General features: G+C 47.5%; 1 protein-coding gene across 6 annotated transcripts in view; it reads left to right on the top strand.

Annotated features, from left to right (window-relative positions):
• The window catches only part of PRKN (parkin RBR E3 ubiquitin protein ligase), a 1,414,869-nt gene that overhangs the window by 842,489 nt on the left and 552,470 nt on the right, over positions 1-19,910 (top strand). For all 6 annotated transcript variants that reach the window (XM_081293730.1, XM_081293731.1, XM_081293729.1 and 3 more), the window contains one exon: positions 17,427-17,563. In XM_081293730.1, coding sequence (XP_081149856.1) covers positions 17,427-17,563 — 137 coding nt within the window. The remainder of the gene's footprint in view (positions 1-17,426; positions 17,564-19,910) is intronic.

Here is a 19,910-nt window from a genome sequence, read left to right as displayed (position 1 = left end):
GCACAGTCCTGGCAGACTCCAGCATGGAGGCCGCGGGCCCCTGCCCCAGCCCTTCCTGGAGACCTGTTAGTGGAGGTTCCTCTGAAAGTCCTCTCTGGAACCGAAAGACGTGCGATGCCCCTCCAGGTCAGCGTCGTGCTGGCCATCACCAAGTCCCACTCCATGTCTCCCAAATCCATCCAGGCCTCCGTGTCTCCCTCCCTGCTCCCCGCTCAGCAGCCCTGGCCCTGGACCATGGCAGGTGCTCAGGTTTCCTTCATCCCTTCTTTGCTGAAATGCAGCCCTGGCTCTGAGGTGCCCGTGTAGTTGCCATGGCAGCGTCTGTGTTACTGCTGCAACAGCCCTGGCTCAGACTGGATGCTGGTCATCTGTGCTCTGATGTCCCCTCTGGCAGGCCCCCTTCTGACCTGGGGAGTGTCCTGCGCTGCTCTGCTCTGGGCTCCGCTCCCTTCCTGCCTTTCACTGAACCAGCGCGAGCCTCCTCTGGTCAGAGGTGTTTGGTCCCTGTGCAAGCCCCTCTGCACCAAGCTCCTGCTGGGTGCCTGGCGCTCAGGATGCCACAGTGGGCGAAGTTCTCTCCCCTGGTGGAGTTCCATTCTGGCAATAAGAGAGCGACAGGAAGCCAGATATGTAACAAATGGCTGGACTCTGTGGACATGGTGGCCACCAACTGTGACGACCCTCACGGCCTCCTGGGGCTCACGGTGGTTCTCACTCATGTGTCTCTGCTGCTCCTGGTTCAGCCTCCTGGGCCTCACTCACCCTGGCTCCGCAGTGGCTGTGCCCAGTTTGCCCTGTGCACCCATCATGCTCCCCAGCACAGGTCTTCTCACGCTGAAAGACAGGATGGAAGAGAACAGCCTCACTTCACCAGAACCCCCTGGGGCTGACACACCACACCCGCCAACAGCCTCTGGGCAAAGCAGAGAGGCCGACTGCGCTCCCCCTCCAGGGGCCTGGCCAGGCCCAACCACGGGACTGACAGAAGGTGGATGAGCAGGAGGAAAATACACAGATTAATAAGTTTCAGGTGACACAGGAGGTTCATAAGGAGCTGAAGACCCAAAGAAGTGGTAACCCCTGCAGGTTTTCCTATCAGGTTGAAGAAAGGGCACCTGGGAAACAGCTCAGCCCCACCTGGAGGCTGCGGGAGAGCCGTCGTCCTGACAGGTCTCCTTCGCAGGGCCCTCTGCCAGGACTTGCCATCGGGCAGGGCTTCTGTGGTGCAGGGAGGGCATTTCACACGGGAGCTTCTTCCCTTTCTTCCAGAAAGAAAAGCAAAGATGAGAATGTCCTTCTTTCACAGATGGGTTTTCAGGGGCCATTGGCCCCAAGCAATCCTTCTGCTGAAGTGGCGAAGTTGGGGTGACTCACTCTGCTGCCGCGGTCTGGCTGGGCACAAATCACGAGCCACTCAAGCAGTAACAAATTTTATTTCCGAACTCCTCAATGGCTCGCTGTGTCACCTCTCAACCACTCCCTCTGGCAAAATGCCAGGTGCCACCCCCACTCGGCTGTGGCCCTCAACATCAGCTGGCAGTCTGAAAGTTTGCTGGCAGCTGGAAGTTTGCTGGGGCCCCTTCAGCTGTGGCTCTCAACATCTCCCCCTCTCTGTTTAAACAACAAGCATGTGGCTTAGGGACCGTGCCTGCCTTAGGTTGTCCAATACTACAATGGTCCTTACCCGTCTTCGGATGAGCTGACCTCAGGGCGTCAGCCTCCTGTCTTAGGTTGGTACCACTGCAATTGGATCTTACCCATCATTGACTACTGGTCCAGTATACAGCCACCTCAACACTCTGCCACTCTTCAAAGCTCCATGGCTCAGCCACCATCCAGGAGTGGGGAAGTAATCCAGCTTGTAGTGGGAGGAGGGCCAGCCCCCTGGCAAGTGGGGACAGTGACGCAAATTGAGTGCAGAAGTGATAAATGTTGAGGGGAGAGAGACTCAAACAGCACATGGGAATTGGGATGCGGGGTGGGGGTGCCTGCAACTTTTCCTGAGGTGGTCGGGGAGGGGCTCAATGTGGAGAAGACAGTTGAAGGAAGAGCTGCAGGAAGCTGGGGTGTGACTTTAGGGAAGTCTGGGCAAAGGCCCTGAGGCAGTGTGCAGGGGGTTTGAGCCCTCTGGGGCTGCACTGCAGCAGTTGGAATCGGAGGAGGAGGTGAGGGTCTGAGAAGAGGCCTTGTGGCAGGATGGAGGATGGAGCAAGGCATCTGTGAGATGTGGGCTCCTTCTGAGTGACAGGAGGGTCTTGCAGAGGTGGGTGGAGGAGGCCAGGGGCTCTCCTTTGACTTTAAAATTTACCAGGTTAGAGAATTACGACCGACTCCCAGGAGCCTTCACTGTGATGGAGGTGTGGGGGTGGGGCTGTCCCCTGTCCCCTCCCCATCTGTGCGACTCTTGGTGACACTGTTTCCTACTGCTTCCTGCTGACGGGCATCCTCTGCCTTTTGAACCTGCGAGTCCAATGCAGAGACAGTTCCCGTCTGCTCCGTCACTCAGTTCTCACGGCCGCTGGTTGGATGAAGCAGGGAAAACTGGCAGTACCCACCGTGGGCAGGCAGATTCCTGGGGTCAAGACGGAGAGGGTCCTTCTCTAACATCTCAGGTCCCCTGGACCTGGGCAAGCAACTCCTCAAGGCTCAGTGACGCAGGCCCCTCCCTGTGTACTCAGAGCAACAGGAGTGGCCCTGCCTACACGGAGGGGAGGGGACAGCTGAGTGGGATGTGAGTGAAGTTTCCAACAGGCCAGGCCACCTCAGTGGCCAACATCACATCATCTAATAACGCAGAGTGATGGCAGGTCCTGGGTCCGACGGAGTCACTGCTCAGACCCCCCCCCCCCCAGCAGGTGCGTTTGGCAGGCGCATGGTAGCAGTATTAGAAAAGGGAGGCTGCCTTGTGTTCATGGTTCAGTAAGTTAAAACCCCTTAATCCAACCCATTGCATGTCGGTGTTCCTGGGGTCTCCCCTGGACAGATCCTCTCCTAATCTGCCTCCTGTCCACAGAGCCCCCACGTACTCCCCTGGCTGTGAGTACATCTCCCAGCTAATGGCTCTAGAACAGCTCCCAGCTCCTACCTCGCACCTGAGTTCAGGAAGCATGAACAGAACTGATTGCTACACAGATTCCCTTGGGCAGCCCAGGGGCCCCGCAGCCTTGGACAGTCCAGTGACAAGACAGGAAGACCCAGGTCCCAGTCCTGCTACTCCTCCAGTTGTCCCCCGCGCCCACTGTCAACCAAGACCACATCATGATGGGCTGAGGGACTCGGTGGCTCCTGAGCAGTCAGCTCTGGGCCCACTCTGCCCCTTGCTGGCTGTGGGACCTGGCGTTCGGAAGTCTTGGGCCTCCACTCCCCTCATGTCCTGAGTGGTAGGCTGTTCCCTGCTGCTGGTGGGGGAGAGGGATTCCTTTAGAACTTCTCTGCACAGGCCCAATTGGAGACAATGAGATACAGAGAAACAGGAGAGTGGGCCCTGCCCCCCATGGCCATGAGAGTGCAGCAGATTAAAGTGAGCAGTGCCCAGAAGGCCCCTGGCAGGAACCTGCCACGCAGCGGTGCTCAGTGATTCTTCCAAGGAGAGGCCAGGCATCATGCCCGAGTCCCTCTGTTCAGGTTCTCTCGTTCTTCATGGTCTGACTTCTTAAATATCTGATGTCTCCAATTTTCTCTCCCTCTCCAACACCAACACTTTGTTTGAAGATAGAGTCCCACAGCGTCACAGGTCTCTATGGGCCCGAGCTGCCCGGGGTGCCTTGTCAGAGAGAGCAGGGTCCTTACCCTGCCCGGTTCTGTGCCAACTCTGTGCCCATCCCCAGTACTGGGGGAGATCCATCAATGTCGGTTGAATGAAAAAGGAATATGGTTTTAAAATTGTATTTTGAATGAAAGAGGAATATGGTTTTAAAATTGAATCAATGCCCTTAACTGTTACCAGGTTCATCATACACTTTGGGCCCTAAGCAAAGCCCTTGAATTACATTTGTTTACAAAGCACCAGAAAGACTCCATTTCCATTGAAAAGTAATTTGAAAGCTGTGGATTTTATAACAATGTTCTCATGAATTTGGGGACATGATCTTGAAAGTTGCTAAAAGTGGAAAAAGCTACATGAGTTAGAAGAAAAGAAAAAGAGCTGGTAGGAGATATGAAAGGCTCTATTGTCCCTGACACATCGGCACCCTATCCGCATCTCTCCCTCCCCACCACTGCGTCTAGCCACCTCTTTTCTTACTAAGGTACCATAGCAATGTCCAGAAGTCTCCCAAATGGTAAGCCTTGTTGATCACGAGGAGTGAGTTTTTAAACATAAATGCTATTATCATCACATCTGTACTTAAAATCTTATATTGAGCCTGGCATGGTGGCACACACCTGTAATCCAGTGGTTCAGGAAGCAGAGGCAGGAGGATCATGAGTTCAGAGCCAACCTCAGCAAAAGTGAGGCGCTAAGCAACTCAGTGAGACCCTGTCTCTAAATAAAATACAAAATAGGGCTGGGGATGTGGCTCAGTGGTCAGAGTGCCCCTGAGATCAATCCTTGGTACACCCCTGCTTCCTCCCCAAAATCTTACGTTGACTTGCCCTTATGCCATTACCCAATAACCAAATTCCCTAGCAATCTGAAAGTCTTCAGGCTACCCGCCTCCTCAGATGTCTCCTGCCCCCTTGGTCACTGCGACCCCACATGCCAACTCTTATTTTTTTTCTTCAGAGATGCCCAGGTGTTCCTGCCCAAGGGCCTTTGCCTGGTTATTCCTCCCCCTGGAACCATCTTGCATCAGACTGTGGGCAGCTCACATTCAGGAATCAAGGTGATGACCCCTTGGGCCTTCCCAGACCAGCCAGAGGCAGCAGCCCACCGCGAATGCCACATGACTCTGTTTGACCTTCTGACACTCACTTTTCTTTAGCTAGTATCTGTATCTCTAGCTAGTGTCTTCCAAATGGAGGGACCAGGGACCCTGAGGCCTAAGACAGTGCCTGGTCTATAGTGGGCACTCAGTAGTGGTCTATAGTGGGCACTCAGTGAATTTTTGTTCACTAAGGGAAACAATATGTCCTTGTTCTATTCACTCTTTTCAAGTCCTCGTCCCCTTTCCTCTCCACTGGTCAGAGTCATAAGCACTGGATACTGTCCACTCTAGAGCTAGCTTAATCGAAAGAAATGACCTGAATAGGGGATGATGGTGATTTCAGGCCTGAAAAGTAGTTTTAATGGCTTAACTCAAAGCCAATACTCTACCGCATTCCTCTGGGCACAGCAAAAATTGCTGTTGGCTTTTTCTTCATCCCTGTTCATTCTTAGCCATTCAGTCATTGGGGATTCATCCATGAGTTGGGGATTCACACAGAACATACACACTTTCTGAATGTCAGCCATAGGCCAGGCACTGGGGATACCAAAAGGCAGTCCTTGTGTTTGTGGGTCCAACACCTCGAGCAGGGATAAGCAGACGTCTTGTTTGAAGGGCTGCTCAGTGGGCAGCTTAGAATTGTAGGCCACCCAGGCCTGTCCCGCAGCTCAGTTCTGCTATTACACCCAGAGGCAACCACAGACAGTAAGTAACGCGGCTGTTCCAGCACAGCTTTGCTTACCAAAACAGGCTGCAGGCCAGATATGGGCCCCAGCCACAGATCGCTGGCCTCGGTCTGGAGAGAACACAGACAACTCAACACATGAACAAAAAATCATGGCTACTGTGTACAGGAGCACAGAGCAGGGAGGGGCCCAGGCAGGGCCGGGCAGCCCTCCTCCATCTATGCCGTTCTTCCAACAGGTGTGTCTGGCCCCAGTGACCAGTTGACCTGGATGAAAGAAAGCAGAGCTTTAAAATTAAATTAGAGTTTTGGGTGTAGCTGAGCAGTAGAACAGGTGCTTACCATGCACAAGGCCCTGGGTTTGATTCCCAGCACTGCAGCCATTGAGTAAATGAGTGAGTGAGTAAATGAATGAATGAATGAATGAATTTTAATCAATTTTTAAGTGTTAAAAGTTATTTAATGTATGTTGTGAGTTGTTTTGTATCATAATACCTGTTCTGATTCATCTTAGATATTCTGGATCAAGGCCTCCCTCTCAGCACATCTAGCAAAGGGGGAAATTCCCAGAAATCCTCTGGCTAACCCTTGCAAGCGATGTGCGTGTTAGTTCACGGGGTCATAGGAAGCTTGAATCCTAAATAGGATCTATCTTTTACATAGAATTTCTGGTAAGGCTTTAGGTAAAGAAGACATATGGTCTTCTAAATTGAAAGTAACAAAATCTCTGTATCCAAAGGCTCTCTCCAGGTTGTCATATCTAACCTGATCATTTCACAAATCCTCATGTCACAGAAAGAGCAGATTCACACCACCCTCCCCAGGATTCTCCCCTGACCTCGGGCTGCTGATGATTGGACAGTCAGTCAAGTCTGCACCAGTTCTTGGGATAATACATGAATTTATCTGAATTTGCATTATGATGCTATACTGATTTTAATTATGTTAGGGAACTATTTTGGAATGTCATGTCCTGCTTTTCTAGCTATCTGTAAACCAAACTAAATTGGAAAAATAACTTTATCTACTATTCTCCATAAATTCTTCCATTATGTTAAAAATTCAAATGTTGAATCCATCTAACTATATTACAGAAATGTCACGATAACTTCCTGTTCTGATGTTTTCGTTCTGGAACTCCTATGATGTCAGCAATTGTTTAGGAACGTTCTTTGTTTCAACCTACTCTTTTTCAGAAGATCTGGTTCCTAAATGATTCTCTGATAAAAGAGGTAAAAGATCCAGCATCCTATTAGCATCCGTTCACTCGTTTTAAGAATGAACGCCAGACCAATATGAAATCATCTGTGCAAGGTTTTTGTGAGCTGGCAGCAAAATATGTATCTTTTTATAACCACTCTGTGTCTGCAATAATTTCTTATGTTAAATAGCTCCTAACATTCACAGCCACTGGACTGATTCTGAGCACATTAATATTTCCTGTCATGAGATTTGGGGATACACCAGAACAATTTATTTCACAGTGGGGTTCTTATCTAAACAAGATCTGTCTTCATATCTTTCTCAATTTAGCAGAATGCTTTTGCAGTGGATCTGGGCATTATCTGCTTCTAGCTATTTTTCACAGAGGAAAAAACAAAGACAAGATATGCACATGAGTTAGTATGCGCTACAGACGGGATCTCCAACAGCTAAATAGTTGTGCCACACAGTAGCTCTATGCAAATGATATGACCCAGAAATGATTTTATGTTAAACCTACCTTCAGCTTTTTTGAGCTATATGTATTGACAGTTTCAGTAGAAGGTGGTGTCCTGAGACTACTTGTGATGTACTTGAACACATAATTTTGAGGATCCTTGAGAAAAACATTTATTAACTAGAAGATAGGAAGGTGTTAGGATGGCTTTTTTATGAGATACACTTTTCTCCCAAGAACTCTGGAATTTTTAGTTTCATTTCTTACATGCAAAAGCTTCATTTCTTATATGCAAAAGCTTATATGATTTACCCGCTATTTATAATTCTTTATCAGCATCTGTTCAGTAGTATAAATGCCTTAACAAGAAAAGTAGGGATGTTAGTGTTCAACCAAATCATTGTCACGAGTTACCAGCAAAGAGGACTGACCACTTGGCTTTTAAGTTGCTTTAGAAAAAGAAAAGAAGCTTATTTTGTATTTCTAACATTTATGGTTATGTTGCAATGTTTACAGCCTACCCCTTCAAGAAGTTAATGGGTTATGTTTGAGTTCAACCTGCCAATGGTAATTATATTTGGAAATACAATGCATATGCTAAGCTAAAGTCAAGTCAAGATCTTCCAAGATTGAAATCATCTAGAGGAGATTAATTACCCATTAACTCCCTCTGCAACCATGGCTTACATTTTTATTTCGCATAGTCTACTTGTTGTCAGTGACTCCAAATGTTATAAATAATAGGACCCAATATTAGCCCATTTGAAGCATTGTTAAACCTAAAACAGTATGTGACTTGTGGAAGCAATAGCCTTGCTTTTTAATCTCACTGTTTATTTGTGGGGGAGTTTGGAGCTTCAACAAGGTTAAGGGTGTGAACTACAGAGGGTGGGGCTCCCTGTTGGTGTCACCCGCCTTATTCCATTAGCTGCTTTCATGTATTTTCATCCAATTTTTTTGGCCAGGCAAACATACTTCTGTCTTTTAGGCTCTAGCTCATGTTTTCCTGACTGTAGAAACATCCCCTGCCTGGCCAACGTCAGGTTTCAGTGCCTCCCACAAGTTCTCTGGACTTGGTTTCCTCAGGGTTGGTCCAACCTCCTGGAGGGCAGCACAGCCCACTTCTCCACAGGAACCTGCACCAGAGCTTCCCAGCCTGTGTGTGGTTCCTTGAGTCTGGAGACCAGCCTGGGTTCACAAAGGTGGAGGAGGACCCTGCATGTGGCCTGTAATAAAATGCCAAATACAAAAGCAATGACCTCTGGGTTTCTGTTAGCATTGCAGTGATCAGTGTTTGTGGGAAGCTGCTGGAGGAGGTCAGACTCCAGCTCACCTTGAAAGCTTCTGGAAATGAAGACAAGAACACCAGCGCACATAGGGATGGAGGAGAAGGGAAATGCAGAGACCAGACTGGCCTGAGAAATGCATAAGATTTGTGAATGGAAAAGTGGAGAGCATTTTGTGGGGGTGGCATAGCTTATAGAGAGCTCCAAAAGGTGGCAGTAAGGCTGGGTCCTGAGTACAGTAGCATTGGGTAACTAGTTCATATTTGAGGAGCACAGGCTGCCAGGACAAAAACCACCCTAGAACAGTGTTTCCAGGTGATGCTGACTGGATTGAGGCTGAGGCTGAGGCTGGGAGGCAGGAGGTGGGGGCAGGCAGGCTGCTGTGGCCAGATGAGTCTGGAGAGCTCACCTACACCAGCACTGTTTTTGCCACTGTCTTTACCCAAGAATTTTGTAGCCCCTATTTTACAGGTGCTCTCAAAATCAGCAAGTAAATATTGAAAAGATATATGTCTGAAACAGAAAAAGCAGCTGCTACTTGAAATTTTCCTATTTCCTCCATGGCAGCATGTGGAACATATCAACAGTGATGTAGCTAATTAATAGGGAGCTTTTAAATAAAACCCTAAGATCCACAAGCAAATACCACAAGATGCATAAAACCAAGTTGTTTCCCAGGAATAAAGTTGCACATTAATGACAGGGGAGTTTACTGAGAACTGAGGGCAGACATCAGTGGAATCAAACCTTGGAACAAATGCTGAGGTTAGAAAGTCTCTTAAATGTAATAACATTTAGTGCCACAGATGGGAAATCAGACCACTGAATAAAGATTTCAGGTGAAAAGAAAATTTTAGGAGAGGAGATGCTGAAGTATAGATTTGGAATGTCCCCAAAGGGCCCCTGAGTTGATGGCTTGGTCCCCAGGTTGTCTCTGTTGGAAGCGGGGAAAGCATTTAAGAAGCAGGACCTGGCAGGAGGGCTTAGGCCATTGGGGGTATGTCTTCAACAGGAATGTGGGGACCTTGGCCCTTATTTCTTCCTCTCTTTTGTTTCTTGATCATCAGGAGGTGAATAGGCTTCCTGCGCCACCTATACCCGCCATGACGTGTTGTGCCACTCAACACCCAAAGCAACAGAGCTAATTGGTCATGAACTTCCAAACTAAGAGCCAAAATTAAACCTTCCTCTTTGTAAGTTGACATGTCTCAACTATTTGTTCCAGTAATGGAAAGCTGACTGACTTATAGATAGAGAGGCTGTCTTTTCTTAATCCTTTCTAACACATTTATATTGTCATTTTATAAAATATTTCCCCAAATCCTTTATAAACGGGAGAAGATATTTAGTTTTTTTTTTCAGTATTTTCTCCCTCCATGTCCTGGATGCACTGAGACATGAGCTTTCTTTGGACTCCATCCTCCAGCCCCAGAGAGAGATAAGTGATCTCTAAATTCATCTTGATGGTAGCACTTACCACCATGAGAGAATTATTAAAAAGCTCTGTAGGATTGTGACCCCTGAGGGCAGAGACCATCTTGTTTATTCTTATGGGATGGTAACATAACAATGGCATATGGTGACTGTTCTACGGTAGTAGCAGAGTGGTTAAGTGGAAAATGTAGATGTAATGAGTGTGTAACTTGGTATACTGTCTGTACTCAATACTGGGATTTCTGCAAGGAAGCTCAGAGGGCCAAAGCAAACCCTTTTTGTGGAGCAGAGAGGCCTGGATGAAGGATCAGAACATGTGCAGAGGAAGCAAGAAGAAATTGGAAGGGGTGGTTAATGAGCTTGTTCAGAGTCTGCCAGTGCCTTACCAGGACTCCAGCTCCAAGCACACTAATGGGCAAATGAACTGACTTCAGGATTTTAAACTTGGCTGCTGGGAGGAATTTTGAAGGTCACTCAACTGTTGAAGCCTATTTTAATTTATGAAAGTCGAGTCTATCAATTAGTGTCTTGGACCAGAGGCCCCTCCAGTGACGGGATTGCTCACTTGGCTACTTCGAATAATGAACTCATATGACACATGAGCTAAAGTGCCATCTCCAGCTGTCTGTAGGCCAGCGCTGTGGGGAGACTTCTTTGCCAGTTGTGCATTTAGGCAGTGTGTAGGTGATTTTGCTAAATGCAGGTTACATTACAATGCATTGCATTTCTGATATTTCGGTTATTTTTGTTTGTTTGTTTATAAGCTCTAACAGGGATGCGGAGTGACAGTTGTTAAGAAGGTGAATTCAAGTTATTTAATGGGGTAGCTTTTCTTCTCTGATTATTTTTATCTAACCAAATATTTTATTAAATTCCCACAAGTCATAATTCTTCATGTACAGAGAATTTGTGCAGAGCTTCGAAAAATTGCTAACCGGGGCATAACATCTATGTTAGTGTTGCACAAACTAAATACAGCCAAATCAACATGTGAATTTTCAAGGGTCAAGTGTCAGCTACATTGAAAGATTTTCTCCTTCAAGTAAAAAAAGTCTATTCCTCAAGGGATTTTTTTCCTTAAAAGTTTAATTCCTTTTTGCATTGCTGTTCAGGTGATCTTAATGTGCTATGTGATAGCATGTGCTTCCTTTGCACTTTCCCTCTTCACTGGGGCAGGTGAAGAAACCAGCTGCAACATTTTCCCTCTACTTTATAATATCTATCTTCTCTTGACTTCAAGTATTTTATCCATCCCCATGCATTAGAGTCCTGATCCTCCTTAAAATGCCACTTATTACTCTTATGAATTCTTCTATGATCTGCTATCTAAATGTGACTTCTTCCTCTGAACCTGCATTAGTAAATACTATTATGTAACAGATTTTCCTACAACTTAGTGGCTCAAGAAAACAGTGAATATTATCTTCACTCCCAGTGAGTCAAGAATTTGGGAGGGCTTAGCTATATGGTTCTTGCTCCGGGTAACTCACGAAGTCATAGTCAGGAGGTCATCTTCAGGCTTGCCCAGAGTTGGAGGATCTACTTTAAATAGGTTTCACTTAAGTGGCTGCCAAGTTGGTGTTGGCTGTGGGCTGGAGGCGCAGCTGTTCATGTGCAGACTTCTGCCGCAGTCTTGGCTGGGCACAGAATCACGAGCCACTCAAGCAGGAACAAAACTTTATTTTTGAAAATGCCGCCAATACTCCGAACTCGCCGGCAAGCAAAGCGGTCCACCCACGCGGTTGCGTCTACCTGAACCGGAGCCCGGCACCTCCCCCGGAATTCCCTCCTACTGTCCTTCCCCAACCAATGGGAACTCTCCAGGAGTCCCGTAACATGAGTCCCGTAGCAGGCCAAGGTGAACAGCAGGAGTCCAATTTCCATATGAATGTAAATCTTAACATAATCATATCATCTCAATGGCTAGCTGGCGTCACCTTACAACCAAAAGTGCCATGCATCATATTATTTGGTTGTGGCTCCTAGCAGACTTCCCCAGGCGGCTGTTGAGTTTCTCACAAGGTGGCCGCTCACCGTCCTGGGGCCCCACGACGTATGGGAGAAAACAGGCGAGATCTAGTGTCTTTTCTGATGTCCTCCTGAAGTCACAGGTAGTCTGCACTCTTCCTGTCATACACAGATCAACCTACTCCACATAGAAAGAAACTACCTGGGAGGCATCTCCAACATAACTTAAAATACCGTTCCCTATGTTACAACTGTTTGTGTCCTTCTCCTGCCCACTCCTCCAGCTTAAGATTTCCTTGAAAACTTGGAATTGCTCCTTATCTTTACGGATCTCGACATTGCTAGCACACTGCTCTCATCGTATGCCACATTAATGGTAAGCTGGAGCCACGGCCTCTCTCATAATGAGTACAAATGAAGATGTGCTCACAGGGAAGAATTGGATGCACCGAGACAGAGGAGCAGATGGGAGGGGGGATCACAGACGAGGTAGAAAGCAGATGAAACTGCACATTAGGAGATAAATATGAACACATTAATGTCATTTTGCAGATACTAGAGGTCTAATTTTATCGGAGTTTACATGTCTGGAATACCGCACAACAATATTACTTTGTGTAATGTACAGGATTAGCTTGTCATTATTTTTTAAATAAAAACTCTTTCAGTTACATTTAATATTCAGTGAACAAAGGGGTTTTGGATTATTTCTTTAATAAAAACAGAGAAAGTGTTGCTTACAAATAACTTTCCAGTTAGGTTAAGCAAGGCATTTATAATCCTTTCTGCATGTGATTGAGAACTTTATTTAACCTTTAGTAACTTCTCTATAACCTGGCTCATCCAGGTAAAATCATTTCCAGATTGATCAATTAACATTTACACATAATTTGAGCAAAGGGCACAGAGGAATGTTGGGAAGAACGAAAGACCCAAGAGAGTAAGTCCTGGCAGATCCTCCTCAAAACGCCCTCGTCCATCTTTTCGTTCCATCCCTGGAGCCACTGCCACATCTAGTCCAGCTCCTTGGCCACTCGGGTCTCTATTGCCAACACGGCCTCCAAGTGCTTCTCACCCCTGCCAGCCCCTCTCCCTCCGAACTCTCAGAGTGAAGACTCAACGAACACGTCACTCCCTTGCCATGTCTGAAAACCGTCTCCTCCGTCCTCTGGACGGCCGCAAAGCTCCAAGAACGGGGCAGCTCATGCACGAGGGAAATGCGCTCCTCCAGATCTTGAGGTCAGGAAGTTCGAGGTCAGGTACCGGCAGGTGGCGTGTAGAGGACCTGCTCCCTGCTCTGAGGGGCGCCCTCTCCCTGTCCTCACAGGGTGTGAGGCTCCCTCCTCATGGCTAACACTCCTCAAGCCCCTCCCCAGTCCTGTGACTTGAGGGTACAGATTTCAGCACCTGAATTTAGAGGGACACAGCATCCAGACCAGGGCAGAACCTTCAGAGCGTCCCGCAGACGGGGTTTGCCTCACGTCAGCCCCAACCCGCTCCTGGCCAGTCTGCGGAGTCCTCAGCCCTTCTGTCTCCTGTCCCCTCTGCTCCTTTCACTGGGCTCATCTGGTTCATGTGCGGTTCAGAGAACTCCTCCCCATGCCCAGGTCCCCTGCTGCCCAGAAACCACAGTTCTGACTCAGAACCCATCTCGTTCCTTCCCATCAGCTCAGCTTTGCTCTGGGGCCATCCTGAAGCGACAATCTCCTGTCTCCTGACATCTCTGCTGCCACAGTCTGGTGACATATCATCCTGGTTCCTTGGACATCTCGTGTCCCTAGACTGTGGCCAGGCTTGTGTGTTGTCCAGAGCCTACTCCAAGTGTACTCAGCAGGCACTGGAGTTCACAAGAGGCTCTGGTCCACACATGTCTAAGTGCCTCGTTAGCCAGAGTAAATGCTCAATCAGCCACTGAGAGAGCAGCATCAAAGGGAGCAGAGAAACTGGGAATATAGACAGGGATTACAAAACAGTGTCCATTCATCCATGCACCAGGGTGTTCAGGGACTTTGGCTACTCAGGGTCGTGTGCTCAGCTGTCTCACGAGGCCTGGTTCTTGAAAGGGCTGCACGTGTGTGGTCTCCATCGATTCATTCCTTTCATTTAACATTGGTCGCTAAGGTAGGAACACTTTACAGATGGGTGAGGCTAATATGAAGGGTGCACGGTGGAGTGACACTGAGGAGAGACGCAGGGAAGAACCACGGGCTCCAGAGAAAGCTGGTTGGAGATTGTTAGTCTTGAACCAGCCCCAGGTTCAGCATTTGGGACTGAGTGGAGAGGGCAGAATCATGCCACAGGAAACGATGGGGAAGAGCGTTGGTCTAAGAGGGAAAGAACTAGAAGAAAGAACTAGACCAGAGAGGGCAGGTGCAGAGAAAGCAGGTAGACAGCAGGAAGGACGTTTACCTTCAGAGGATGGAAACTTACTGTGAAGTTCCTAGCGAGTCACCTGAGTCACCTAAGCCAGCGCGGTGCTCGTGGATCCCAGCCATTCCCCTCTCCTCCTGACCTAGCACTTGAGCGCTTGTGTGCACCCCCAGCCTTGAAATGACCCCCAGCCTGTCACTTATTTTCCCAACTGATTAATCCAATAACCTTTTAGTAAGTGCCATGTTTATCCCTCACCTAACTTTCCAAAATTACTAGGAATATTCTTAACAAGAAATTAACAGTGTTATATCAAAAAATTCAGCTGACTGATAATCCCATGTGAAATGCAGACATTTACTACCTTACCATGCTCCAATTATCTATGATCAACAGATATCTTGCCTATATTTTTACTTACATGGGTGTATCACCACACATACACTTACCTCTGTCTCTCCTGTGTGCACAGACACGTTGGCCATGTGCAGACAAGGACACACAGTGAGAATTCCTGGGTCACTCCCTGTCACCTTTGACCTCCTACCTGTGCAGATTTCTTTCATTTCCAAGGGAGAAATGTGAAAGCCCTCAGGGTTCCTGTTGTCAGGACTCTAGGCTCCCAAGGCTGCATGCCACTCCCTGAGTCTTGGTCGTGACTCCTTTCTGGTGTGTCCTCACTGGCAGCACTGACCACACCTCTGAGCCCCATCCCGTCTCACGAGTGAACCATCGTGACCATTTACCCCATTTTTTATTCAGGGCAGGCATCACCTGAAGCCCCTCCGAGGCCCACTTGTCGTGGTGGTGAGGGTCATTGAGGTTAGCTGCTGCGTGAGTGAGTCCTACAGGGTCCCAAGTCCTGGCCTTGGGCACTTCCCAGCCTTAACTGCTGCCTTTGTCCACCTGACCCCAGAGTTTCTGAGGGGCCCCAGACGCCTCGTGGGTTCTTCCTGGCCCCAGGTGAGGCAGCAGCCTTTCCTCTTCCTGGTGGTTAGGGTCCACCACCGGCCAGTTTGGTGTCCACCACCGGCCAGTTTGGTGAATCTCCCTCCCTGCCTCTGCCTCCGTTCTGGGAGGGTGAAGTGGACAGGGGCAGCTACAGTTTAATTTTGAGCAGGACTCCTCCTGTGTCCCTCGGAGGACACGCTTTCCCCTGGGAGCTGTGCCTCTGGGCCACGGCCTCTCATGGCCTGGTGCTTCGTTCTCGGAGGTGGAAGGGGTGAGAGGGCTGACGTGTGTTTGTAGGCCCCACACTTGGCCTCTGAATCGTCCCCTGGTGGGGGCCCTGAGCTGTGTGGGTCTCTCTCCCACGGTGGCCTCCCGTGTGGTTACCCTTCCTTGCTAACCTGATGCAAACAGCAGGCACTGCTCAGGAGCAGGTCGGGGGTGAGTGGCGAGGATGGTCTAGTGTGTCGGGCCTGGGGTAACTGAAGGGAACTGGGAGTGTGTGCTGCTGTCATCCCATAGGAGGAGGAAGGAGAAGAGCCGTGTGCTAGACCAGGGCTGCGTACCTCAGACCTTGGTATCTGTGCCCCCGTCACTGCGGCAGTGGGCTGGCTGCTCTGATTTTACAAGTTTTCTTTTTATTTCCTGACATCTCTACGCTTTCTACAAATGTTCTAATATTTTCTCCAGAATTTCTCTGTGCTGATAGTAAAACAGGGGCCTATCAGGCTCAGTCAGCCACGTGACCAAAAGTGAAGTGGAGAACATTTTCCACCCAGCTTAGCTGTGACGGGAAGGAGGCCTGCAGCAGCTTCATGGGGTCCCTGGGTGGATCCAGGATGGCAGTGCATCGCACTCTGGGGACTTAGGTTAGACACAGGAAAGGGAGGGAGAAGGTCAAAAGTCCAGAGCAATCGATGCCTAATAACCCACGGCTCTGGAGATGGAAATGGAGGTCCTGAAAGGACTTTTCGTAGGTTCAGAGAGGGGACATGGGGACATGCGTAAACCCACCCAAGGCCTCTGTTCAGGTGTAGTGAGTGGCCAGTGACTCTCAGATCCACAGCATCAACCTGCCAAGGGGCATTTCTCCACCTGGGTTTGTGTTAGACATTGCTTTGAAATAAGTGAGATAACAGAATTTTGAAAATTTATTTTAATTGTTAAGAAATTATCTTCTATGATATTAATATTTAATATTATTTTTCTAGAGAAAAAGCTTTTGTGGAGAGTCCTGATAGCTGCTCAGAACTGAGTATGAAGTAAACATGTTTTGTATTTTTTCTAATCATTACATGGGGAATAGGCTTATCGAAATTGAATCCAGAACTTTCTTACTGTTACAATTGCCTCAGAACTGATCTCAATTTAATATATTCATTTTGTCTCCTTTTTTGACACAAACACAGGTGGCTCATTTGTAAGCAAAGCTTCATAGTTTTCAGGAGATCTGTTTTTCCGTGAGGTATTTTAAGGAGATACAGAACTTTAGGATTTTTATGTATTGATTTATTAGTAATCTTCTAACCATGATTTCAGAAGTTGAATATTTGGATGGGATGTAGGTGGCAGAATAGACAAAACCTTGAAATAGAAAAATGCCTGTTGCATGATCTTATTTCCAACGTCTGCTTTTCTATTCGCCAGTGAGAAGCGAGTGACAGCGGCCTCTGCCTGCTCTGGTGCAACTGAAATTTCCCTTTGACTTTGGGGAAGCTCAGATTTTATGCTTCATTGTAACTCAATTCACAGGGCATTTATGTGAACCCCCACAAGGCCTGACAGTGTGAGGGTATTGATGGAACAGACACAGTGTCCACTTGCAAGGGGCTCACAGTCCGCGGGATGAGAAACACCCTGACACCCTGAGGTCATCACAGGTCAAGAGAAGCAGACACCGCGGTGGGTGGACTGGGTAGGTTAAGTGGGAATTATAAATCAGGAGAGACTTCTAGAAAGAGATCCGAGTCAAGCTCAGGTCTGAACTACGACTGGTAGATGCACTGATGGAGCCACCTAATGCTGAGGGACCGATGGCCGAGGCAGTCCATAGAGCTCCTCTCGTGGCTCCCATGAGGGGGCTCCGAAGCCCAGGTCCTGGCTCAGAGCACGCCCTAAGCCTCCAGTGGGATTGCAGACCGGGTCGTGAAGCACGTGTTTCCTGTCTGCCACTGGAGGCACCCCAAGAAACGCCTTCCCTGTCCACACAGGAGCCCTGTCCTGGTTTTCCAGTGCACCCACCGCCACGTGATCTGCCTAGACTGCTTCCACCTCTACTGCGTGACCAGGCTCAACGACCGGCAGTTCCTCCATGACCCTCAGCTCGGCTACTCCCTGCCGTGTGTGGGTAAGTCTGGCTCTTTAGTTGTTCCATTTTAATACTAATTAAGACCATTGATGCAAAACTCTCTTAGACATAGCTGGTGCTAAGCCCAAGGTTGAAATTTTCAATTTGATCATTTCTGGATAAGAAACATTAGTGGATGGATCACGAAAGATATAAGACTCCAGGGGACTGTGTTGAACGAGAGAATACATAACGTGCAAAAAGGCATTGAGATAAATTGGAAAATATTATTCAGCCAAGGTTCAGAGTTTGTCTGTGGTTTCGATTGACACTGCCAGTCCTGGATTTGTTACCCTGGATCTAGAACAGTATTATCCAAAGATTTAAGTTGTATGCCCCAGCACTAAAAGTGTCAAACACGCACACAGTGTAGGTGAAAGAACCTACGTGCAAAAGAAATTAAAGGAGAACGAGTTCAAGCTGAGCTATTTAATATTTAAGGCATTTTTACCTCTTAGCATCACAGAAGCCCCTTTCCCAGCCCTGTATGATTTTCACAGCTCTCATTCCTAATTGTGATGTTCCTGTGACATGCAGTGAGCCACTTTGAGGGCTACGGTGCAGGGGCATCAAGTACATGCAGTGTTGTTCAAATACCACCCTCTAGTTTTAAACTCCTTCACCATCAGAATACCCCGTCTCCACAAAGCCATCACCCCTTGCCCCTCGCCCCAGCCTCTGGCCATCACTACTGGGCTTTCTGTCTCCATGGATTTGCCCATTGTGGATAAAAACGAAACCATACAGTATGCGACCTCTGGTCTGCCTTATGTCACCTGATGTAGGCAACTGAGGATCAATCATCTCATGGCACATGTCGATGCCACTCCTTTTCATAGCTGAGTAATATTGTCTGTCTTCCACAATTCGGGTCCTTGTCTTGCTGTGTGTTACTAGGCCCCAGTGAGTGTGAAGCAGGATCCCGTGGTGGACTTGGATTTTATTTAAGGGCAGTAATGTTGAGGATCTTCTCATGAACTGGTTTGCCATTTATACATCTGCTTCCCATGGATATCTGTTCAAGGCATTTGCTCATTTTTAAATAGGATGGGCTGTCTTCTTCTTGAGGTGTGAGAGTCTTTACATATTCTGCATTTAAGACCATTATCAGATTTGTGGTTTGCAAATGTTTTTCCCATTCTATAGGTTTTCACTTTCCTGATAACGTTCTTTAATGAAAAAAAAGTTTCAAATTTTGATAAAGTCCATTTTTTTTGTTTTATTTTGTTGCTTTGGTATCAGTAACAATCCGTTGCTATATCTGAAATGATGAATATTTTTCCTGTTTTCTTCTAACATTTGCTTCATATATGAGGTCATGGATCCATTATGAGTTGATTTTTGTATATGGAGTGTGATAGGTGTTGCTACCTACTGATCATATATTTTAATGGCTATAATATGATCAATTATGCCTCACTGGTTTTGAAAATTGTAGTTTGAAGCTATGATACCTTGATTCAATCATTGAGCTTTAAGTTCAATTTATTTCAGTACTTAATTTTAATGTCAACCATAGCATGCATATATCTATATCTATACTTCAAAATAATTTAGAAATCCAAATGGAAGGTGCTGATTGCAATGCAGGCTTTAGGAGTCATAAGACTCATTTTCTAAGGAAATCTATATTGAGTCTCATAATGTCTTAGAAAAGCTCGTTGAAAGGATTTGTGCTTTTATATTTTTAACAAAAGCATTCAAAAGCCAATAAGCAATCATGTGTAGGTTGGAAGACTCTTGTTTCTAATATTTTTAGGAAGGGCCATTGTGTCCTGGTAGATCCTGCTCTCCATTAAACCGGGTACTGGGCGCATCTCTAAACAGCCTTCTCAAGACGCCTCCACACACTCAGGACGCTTTTAAAAACAGTTCATGTCTGTTTTAGCCAGCTTTTTCACTGCTGGGACTAAAAGATCTGACCAGCACAACTGTAAAGAGGAAAGCTGTATCTAAGGGCTCCTGGTTGCAGAGGTCTTCGTCCACAGGAGGCCGCCTCTATTCCCTGGACTCGAGGCTCGGCTGAACACCATGGCTAAAGAGGGCGACAGGGAAGCAGCTCACATGATGATCAGGTAGCAGAGAGAGACTTCACTGGCCAGATACATACATGTACCCCAAAGCCACACCCCAGTTCCCACCTCCTCCAGCCACACCCACCACCTCAGTTACCACTCAGTTAATCCCCATCAGGGGATTAATTCACTGATTGCACTGATTGAGGTAAGATTCTCAGAACACGTTCATTTCTCCTCTAAACCTTCTTGCGTTGCCTCACACGTGAGCTTTTGGGGGAACACCTCACATCCAAACCATAACAATGTCTCACTCATTCTTAAAATATCGA

The sequence above is a fragment of the Spermophilus citellus genome (genome assembly GCF_964194105.1).
Source record: "Spermophilus citellus genome assembly, chromosome: 5".
Taxonomy (NCBI): Eukaryota; Metazoa; Chordata; class Mammalia; order Rodentia; family Sciuridae; genus Spermophilus; species Spermophilus citellus.
Note: the sequence above shows the minus strand (reverse complement) of the source record. Positions and strands in the feature narration are given on the sequence as shown.